Consider the following 8767-nt stretch of genomic DNA (forward strand, 5'->3'; position numbering starts at 1 on the left):
CAACACAACATCTGTGTGCTTATCGTTCAATATCTCATCACAGGAATCAACAAACTGAAAATACTACAAATCATATCCGCGGAAAAACACATTACAGTGGACGTGACGACGATGATGATGGTGATGATGAAGGTCTAGTCCAGGGGTTAGAGTTCTACGGTTAGCATACTGTTCCATACGGTTAGCATACTGTTTCATACGGTTAGCCTACTGACAGCGCACACTGTTCCATACGGTTAGCATACTGTTCCATACGGTTAGCATACTGACAGCGCATACTGTTCCATACGGTTAGCATACTGTTCCATACGGTTAGCATACTGACAGCGCATACTGTTCCATACGGTTAGCATACTGTTCCATACGGTTAGCATACTGACAGCGCACACTGTTCCATACGGTTAGCATACTGTTCCATACGGTTAGCATACTGTTTGATACAGTTAGCATACTGTTCCATACGGTTAGCATACTGTTTGATACAGTTAGCATACTGTTCCATACGGTTAGCATACTGACAGCGCAGGTCATAAACTCCAGATTAGCAGGGAAAGGTGCTGAGTGTTAGCCGTAGCATGTGACGCATATTTTAGTTTCACGTAATATTTTTTAAAAAATCACCTTAAACTCCAAGAGAACAGGTTTTCCCTTTGAAAGATCGTCCACTGTGCAAAAAACACATCATTTATATCCATGTTATTTTTTAGCAAAGCTGCAGGAGCCACTGAAACGGGAGTGAAGAGCCTCATGAGGCCCAGGAGCCGCGGGTCGCAGACCCCTGGTCTATGTGAACTTCCTGATGAAGCGCAGTTTGAGGTACGCGATGGTGAGGAAGCAGACGGTCATGACGCCCAGAGCCACGTGGTTCTGCCAGAGGCCCCAGGGGGAGTAGTCCACGCCCTGCTCCTCCAGGAACTGCTCCCCCGTACAACTGGAACGACACGCAACGCAAGTGGTTACAAACATGTCCGCCGCTCACTTATGTCACAACGTCATTTTTGTCAAGACCTACAGTCAGGTTTAAGCAAAGTGGGGGCTCGTCCAGCAGCAGGCTGTGTTGTTAACGTGTAATTTGGGCGTAAAATCATCCCAGGGTCTTTTTTCAGCCCTTACGTTCATCAAATAATCCATGGAGACAGTTTTTTTCTGTAACAACTATTAAGGTAGAAATCCAGGAGAGATGCTAACAGTCGGACGTGGCTAACAGTGGCTCGGGGCAGCACGGTGAAGGCATTCAAAGGTCTTTTTTAACCACTAATGCTGCTGAAAATAACAGCAAACCTCTGCAGCAGCATGAGAAGAGTCCCTACACACACAACAAAGCACCAATGGGCTCCTTCCACTGTAATGGACTTTACTATGAGAGGAGCTGGTACAGGGGCCAGTAGGTAAGTCTTTAAAACACTCTTTAATAAACTCTGGCTTCACTAACTACTATACTGTAAATGCAGATACTCACGTGAGTCCCGGGGGTCTGATGCTGCTGTTGAACCCACGACAGAAGTCCAGACCGATGAACTCGTTAATCTGCAGAGCCTGGAGAGAGACCGCGCTCCGCGTTAACACCATCACCATGCTTTAAAAGGATATGTTTAAATGTGTGTGTGTGTGCGCGTGTGTGTGCGTGTGTGTGTGCGTGTGTGTGTGTGCGTACACCGAGGCCGTATCGGGGAATACTCAGGTATTTCAGCCAGGAGAGCCAGCTGACGATGGAGGGAAGGTTCACGAGTAAACCTGCGAAGATCTGCGAAAAGACAAGAAGCGCGTTAAAGGTAAGAAATGAAATGTGCTCATGTGTGTGTGTGTTGATGTGTGTCTGTATGTGTTGACCTGTTGACGTCTGTTAATGTGTGTGTATGCGTGTTGTGTGTGTGTTGACGTGTGTTGTTGTGTGTTGACGTGTGTTGACGTATGTTGTGTGTGTTGACATGTGTTGTGTGTGTTGACGTATGTTGTGTGTGTCTTGTGTGTTGTTGTGTGTGTTGACGTGTGTTGATGTGTGTTGATGTGTGTTGTGTGTGTGTTGACGTGTGTTGTGTGTGTCTTGTGTGTTGTGTGTGTGTTGACGTGTGTTGTTGTGTGTTGACGTATGTTGTGTGTGTTGACATGTGTTGTGTGTGTTGACGTATGTTGTGTTTGTTGACTTGTGTTTTGTGTGTGTTGATGTGTGTTGTGTGTGTTGACATGTGTTGTGTGTGTCTTGTGTGTTGTTGTGTGTGTTGACGTGTGTTGATGTGTGTTGATGTGTGTTGTGTGTGTGTTGACGTGTGTTGTGTGTGTTGATGTGTGTTGTGTGTGTTGACGTGTGTTGTGTGTTGACGTGTGTTGATGTGTGTTGACGTGTGTTGACGTCTGTTTTCATGTGTTGTGTGTGTTGACGTGTGTTGTGTGTGTTAACATGTGTTGTGTGTGTTGACGTGTGTTGTGTGTTGACGTGTGTTGTTTGTTGTGTGTGTTGTGTGTTAACATGTGTTGATGTGTGTTGTGTGTTAACATGTGTTGTGTGTGTGTGTGTGTGTTGATGTGTGCTGTTGTGTGTCTGTGTGTGCGTCACCATCATGAAGACGCAGGCGATGGTCATGAAGATGTTGGCGATGGCGACCACCGTCTGGTCGGCTGAGATGGCCAGAGCCATGGCGGTGGCGGTGTAGGCGACCAGAATCACGCTGAACATGAACATGAAGAACGCTTCGGCGGTCGGCTTCAGACCTGCACAAGAAACGCCGTCGAGGTCACGAAGGAACACCATCGAGGTCACAGAGAAACGCCATCGAGGTCACAAAGAAACGCCATCGAGGTCATGAAGAAACGCCATCGAGGTCACGAAGAAACGCCATCGAGGTCACAAAGAAACGCCATCGAGGTCACGAAGGAACGCCATCGAGGTCACGAAGAAACGCCATCGAGGTCACAAAGAAACGCCATCGAGGTCACGAAGAAACGCCATCGAGGTCACAAAGAAACGCCATCGAGGTCACGAAGAAACGCCATCGAGGTCACGAAGAAACGCCATCGAGGTCACAAAGAAACGCCATCGAGGTCACAAAGAAACGCCATCGAGGTCACGAAGGAAACGCCAGTGATGTCACAACATTAGGTAGGTAAAAACGTTTTCCTGCATTTATGACTTGTTGCAGATGAACTTCCTGTTTTAAATATAATATAAACAAAGCTCGTGGTCGTACCGATCATGAAGTACGCCACGCAGCTGAAGACCACGGCGGGGACGGTCCTCAGCGTGATGATGTCAGACAGGATCTTGGACAGGAAGTACACGGAGACCCTGTAGTACCCGCTGATGTACTCGTGACTGAGGAGCGAAACAAAAACAACAACAAACGATTATTAATGAAATCATCAAAAAGTGATTTTATTAAAACACAGATAGTGTGTGTGTGTGTGTGTGTGTGTGTGTGTGAACTAGTTTAACTACAGTGTGGGGACTCACACACAAGGTCCCCAAAAAATGATCCACTTAATGAGACGGTTAAGTTCAGACGACTAAAATAATGCAAAAGCTATTTTAAAATGATGATATTATTGTAAATTGATGATTGTGTTTGCGTCAAACCCACATGAAGAGTTTCCTCTCAGAGATGAAAAGTTCCGCGGACGACAGCGAGCTGAAGCACTGGTTCACCGTGATGAAGAAGAGCGCGCCGAACCTAAAAGGTCATTTAAAACACATAAAAGGTCATTAAAACATGTAAAAGGTCATTTAAAACATGTAAAAGGTCATTTAAAACATATAAAAGGTCATTTAAAACACATAAAAGGTCATTAAAACATGTAAAAGGTCATTTAAAACACATAAAAGGTCATTTAAAACAAATAAAAGGTCATTTAAAACATATAAAAGGTCATTTAAAACATGTAAAAGGTCATTTAAAACATATAAAAGGTCATTAAAAACATGTAAAAGGTCATTTAAAACACATAAAAGGTCATTAAAAACATGTAAAGGGTCATTTAAAACATATAAAAGGTCATTAAAAACATGTAAAAGGTCATTTAAAACACATAAAAGGTCATTAAAAACATGTAAAGGGTCATTTAAAACAAATAAAAGGTCATTTAAAACATATAAAAGGTCATTTAAAACATGTAAAAGGTCATTTAAAACATATAAAAGGTCATTTAAAACATGTAAAGGGTCATTTAAAACATATAAAAGGTCATTTAAAACATGTAAAGGGTCATTTAAAAGATATAAAAGGTCATTTAAAACATGTAAAAGGTCATTTAAAACACATAAAAGGTCATTTAAAACATGTAAAGGGTCATTTAAAACATATAAAAGGTCATTTAAAACACATAAAAGGTCATTTAAAACATATAAAAGGTCATTTAAAACATATAAAAGGTCATTTAAAACCTATAAAAGGTCATTTAAAACACATAAAATGTCATTTAAAACATATAAAAGGTCAGTTAAAACACATAAAAGGTCATTTAAAACTTATAAAAGGTCATTTAAAACACATAAAAGGTCATTTAAAACATATAAAAGGTCAAAAACGTAAAGTTCTTCAGTCTTGATGTAACAGAACTGAGAGTTGCAGCAGTTTTCTGGACGTTTGTTTCAGATTTATAAGAAAATAAAACAAATGAAAGCAGAATAAAATAAATCACCTGTTCTGAATCCCGCTCTGATCCTCCTGCACGTCAAAGAAAATGGCTCCGACCACCAGAGCGAGGAACAAGGTCACAGCGATCTGAGAAACACAGGTAAGGTCATTAATCAAGTCTGGAATGATGAAATGTGACCTTTTTTTAAAGCATTCATTCAGGACGGTATAATGGCATATCTGTGCTTCTGTACATCCTGTTTCTTGCAGATAACTCATGACTGTTTGCACGTGTACGAGCACGAGCGTGCGCACGTGTACGAGCACGAGGCCTACGGCGGCTCTGAGGTCATTTCCTGTGCGCCTGTTGGGACGTAGAAAAAAGAAGGAGGGACCATGCACGGACATTTCAAACAATGGCGGTGAAAGGTTCACGTTGGTGTGATGCGGAGGTGGAGTGTTTACTGCAGATTTGGTCGATGAAAAGATTCAAAAACAGTCGACAAGACGCACAAAAACTCAGAGGTCTACGGAAAGATCTGGAAACAAAGCCACGCATCGCCATGACGTCATCAATGCGTGTGACGTGTTACGGCGTGATGACGTATAGGCAGCAAGAAGCATTCTCCGAGGCCCAGGTAGTGTGAGTACAAACGGGCCTGGAGGGGGGGACAAGGACCCTAAAGCACGGGGCACGGGACGCACGCACAGTGGGAGGGCGCCCTGATGGTGGTGTACCTGTGCGATGGAGGTCTGAGGGTTGAGCATCAGGTTCTGGAACGTTCTCTTGAGGACCCATCTGAACTGTGTGAAGAAGCCGGTGTTGTAGGTGATGGTTCTGGACGGCTTCGTGGTTGTCGTCTGCTTCCCCTGAACGATCCTCTCTGAAAGACACACGTGGACGTTTAGATCGATACAACATTTAGCAAAACAATATCTTTCCTCTGCGACCCTCGCACACTCAGGGACGCCGACCGTTTAATTCTGGCTCTACACGACAAAAGATGCGTGGTCGAACGTGTCCGCGTCCACGTTGGCGAGAGTTCTGAGTGATCGGATCACAAGAAAACTCTGTGTTCTTGTGATCGGATCGGTTTCTCGTTTTAAAACCAGGTGTAAGCGGTCAAAGGAATCGACCCTGTGACCTTTTTGGACCCACCCAGCTCCGCTTTGGTCCGTTTGAAGTCGTGGCTGTTTCTGTATTCCTCCACGAGTTTGTCCTCGATCCCCCGTCTGGACGAAGACACGGCGTCAGAATCTGGATCTGGACGGAGCAAAGAGGCGTTCAGGAACCGTTCAAACAAGGAAAAACAAAACCCAGAACCAAAACCAGAACCAGGACCAGACCCAGAACTAGAACCAGAACTAGAACCAAACCCAGAACCAAAACCAGACCCAGAACCAGTACCAAGACCAGACCCAGTACCAAGACCAGACCCAGTACCAAGACCAGACCCAATACCAAGATCAGACCTAGAACCAGACCCAGAACCAGAACTAGAACCAAACCCAGAACTAGAACCAGAACTAGAACCAAACCCAGTACCAGAACCAGACCCAGTACCAAGACTAGACCCAGTACCTAGAACCAGACCCAGAACCAGAACTAGAACAAAACCCAGTACCAGAACCAGACCCAGAACCAAGACCAGACCCAGTACGAAGACCAGACCTAGAACCAGACCCAGAACCAGAACTAGAAGCAAACCCAGTACCAAAAACAAACCCAGAACCAGACCCAGAACCAGAACTAGAACCAGACCCAGAACCAAGACCAGACCCAGTACGAAGACCAGACCTAGAACCAGACCCAGAACCAGAACTAGAAGCAAACCCAGTACCAAAAACAAACCCAGAACCAGAACTAGAACCAGACCCAGACCCAGACCCGCTCACCGTCTTTGTCGGTGCCGCTGAGGGCGACGGCGGTGGAGTCTCCGTTGATGATGTCCAGGAAGAAGTCTGCAGGGTTGTTGTGCGGCTCACAGGTGTATCCTGGGAAATGAAGTTTCATTTTTACTAAATTACGCGCAACAGCATCGAATTTACGTCAAGTTTGGTTCGGTTCAGACGTCGAGTTCCCACCGATGTCGGAGAAGTAGTCGAGTGCGCTCTGAGCCGGGCCGTGGTAAACCTTCAAAGGACAGAGAGAGAGTTATTTTAATACAGTAAAATTCTGAAGAAAGTACGGGGCAGTGATTTCCAGAAGGTTAGGGCGCCCTCCCACTGTTCCTCCGTACCGTGCCCGAGCACATGTCACGGCTAAAGTCTGGTTCCTTTGACCAGTGTGAGTGCAACCGTACCACGTCTAGGAGCGGCACGCTTGCCGTCCACGGCCCGTTTGGGAGAGGTGGGCTTTAGTAAAGCACGTTTGCACGTGTACGAGCACGAGCGTGCGCACGTGTACGAGCACGAGGCCTACGGCGGTTCTGAGGTCATTTCCTGTGCGCCTGTTGGGACGTAGAAAAAAGAAGGAGGGACCATGCGCGGACATTTCAAACAATGGCGGTGAAAGGTTCACGTTGGTGTGATGCGGAGGTGGAGTGTTTACTGCAGATTTGGTCGATGAAAAGATTCAAAAACAGTCGACAAGACGCACAAAAACTCCGAGGTCTACGGAAAGATCTGGAAACAAAGCCACGCATCGCCATGACGTCATCAATGTGTGTGACGTGTTACGGCGTGATGACGTATAGGCAGCAAGAAGCATTCTCCGAGGCCCAGGTAGTGTGAGTACAAACGGGCCTGGAGGGGGGGACAAGGACCCTAAAGCACGGGGCACGGGACGGAGGCACAGTGGGAGGCGCGTGTGTGTGTGTCAGTGAACGACCTGTTTGCCGTTGACCAGCAGCGTGAGGCTGTCGAACAGGCGGAAGATGGAGAAACGAGGCTGGTGGATGGAGAGGATGATGGTGCGGCCGTTGCTCGCCATCCTGGAGAGACAGGAAGAGGAAGCTGTTATCAGTGTGTGTGTGTGTGTTTATGTCTGTGTGTGTGTGTGTGTGTGCGTGTGTGTGTGACCTCTTGAGCAGCAGCAGTACGGAGTTGGCCGTGCTGGCGTCGAGGCCGGTGGTCGGTTCGTCCAGGAAGAGGACGGGCGGGTCGATGATGAGCTCCATGCCGATGTTCGTCCTCTTCCTCTCACCGCCGGAGATCCCACGGATCAGCTGAGTGCCCACCTGCACACACACACACACACACACACACACACACACACACACACACACACACACACACACACACACATTCTTACGTACTCCCCGAACCTTTATGTCACTGTCAGCGTCTCTCTCTCTCTCTCTCTCTCTCTCTCTCTCTCTCTCTCTCTCTCCCTCTCTCTCTCTCTCTCTCTCTCTCTCTCTCTCTCTCTCTCTCTCTCTCTCTCTCCGCGGGTCCTCACCCTGGAGTCGGCCACGCGGCCCAGGCCCAGCTCCTGGATCAGTCGGTTCACTTTTTCCTCCTTCTCGTCCTGAGAGACGCTCACCGGGAGTCGCAGCGCCGCCGAGAAGCTGAAGTTCTCTCTGACCGTCAGCGTTCCCATCACCACGTCGTCCTGGAGACGAGAAACGCCGTCAAAAAGGCACGTTTATTATAAATCAATCCGTTCATACGAAGCTGGAAACTCTCCTGAAACAAAGCCACTCGATTGGCTCCTGCTGATCTGACTTCCTGTCTGACTTCCTGTCTGACTTACTCTCTGACTTCCTGTCTGATTTCCTCAGTAACTTCCTGTCTGACTTCCTGACTGATTTCCTGTCTGACTTCCTGTCTGATTGCCTGTGTGTCTTCCTGTGAAACTTCCTGTCTGACTCCCTGTCTGACTTCCTGTGTGACTTCCTGTCTGACTTCCTGTGTGACTTCCTGTCTGACTGCCTGTCTGACTGCCTGCCTGATTTCCTGCCTGATTTCCTGTGTGACTTCATGTGTGACTTCCTGTCTTATTTCCTGTCTGACTTCATGTCTGACTTCATGTCTGATTTCCTGTCTGACTTACTGTCTGACTTCCTGTCTGATTTCATGTCTGATTTCCAATCTGACTTCCTGTCTGACTTCCTGTCTGACCTCCTGTCTGACTTCATGTGTGACTTCATGTGTGACTTCATGTCTGACTTCCTGTCTGACTTCCTGTGTGATTTCTTGTGTGACTTCCTGTCTGATTTCCTTTCTTACTTCCTGTCTGATTTCCTGTCTGACTTCAT

The 8767-nt window shown here is 46.6% G+C and overlaps 1 protein-coding gene across 1 annotated transcript in view; it reads right to left on the reverse strand.

Moving 5' to 3' along the window:
- Positions 1-783: 783 nt before the first annotated feature.
- The window catches only part of abcg2a (ATP-binding cassette, sub-family G (WHITE), member 2a), a gene marked incomplete at both ends in the record, with an annotated part of 12253 nt that continues 4269 nt past the window's right edge, over positions 784-8767 (reverse strand). The window contains 14 exons of the mRNA XM_083936869.1: positions 784-931; positions 1460-1536; positions 1655-1744; positions 2555-2709; positions 3186-3310; positions 3576-3665; positions 4633-4715; positions 5307-5452; positions 5728-5832; positions 6465-6563; positions 6654-6702; positions 7399-7501; positions 7590-7747; positions 7969-8121. Of these exons, the coding sequence (XP_083792995.1) occupies positions 784-931; positions 1460-1536; positions 1655-1744; positions 2555-2709; positions 3186-3310; positions 3576-3665; positions 4633-4715; positions 5307-5452; positions 5728-5832; positions 6465-6563; positions 6654-6702; positions 7399-7501; positions 7590-7747; positions 7969-8121 (1581 nt within the window). The remainder of the gene's footprint in view (positions 932-1459; positions 1537-1654; positions 1745-2554; positions 2710-3185; positions 3311-3575; positions 3666-4632; positions 4716-5306; positions 5453-5727; positions 5833-6464; positions 6564-6653; positions 6703-7398; positions 7502-7589; positions 7748-7968; positions 8122-8767) is intronic.

The sequence above is a fragment of the Echiichthys vipera genome (genome assembly GCF_963691815.1).
Source record: "Echiichthys vipera genome assembly, chromosome: 22".
Lineage (NCBI taxonomy): Eukaryota > Metazoa > Chordata > Actinopteri > Perciformes > Trachinidae > Echiichthys > Echiichthys vipera.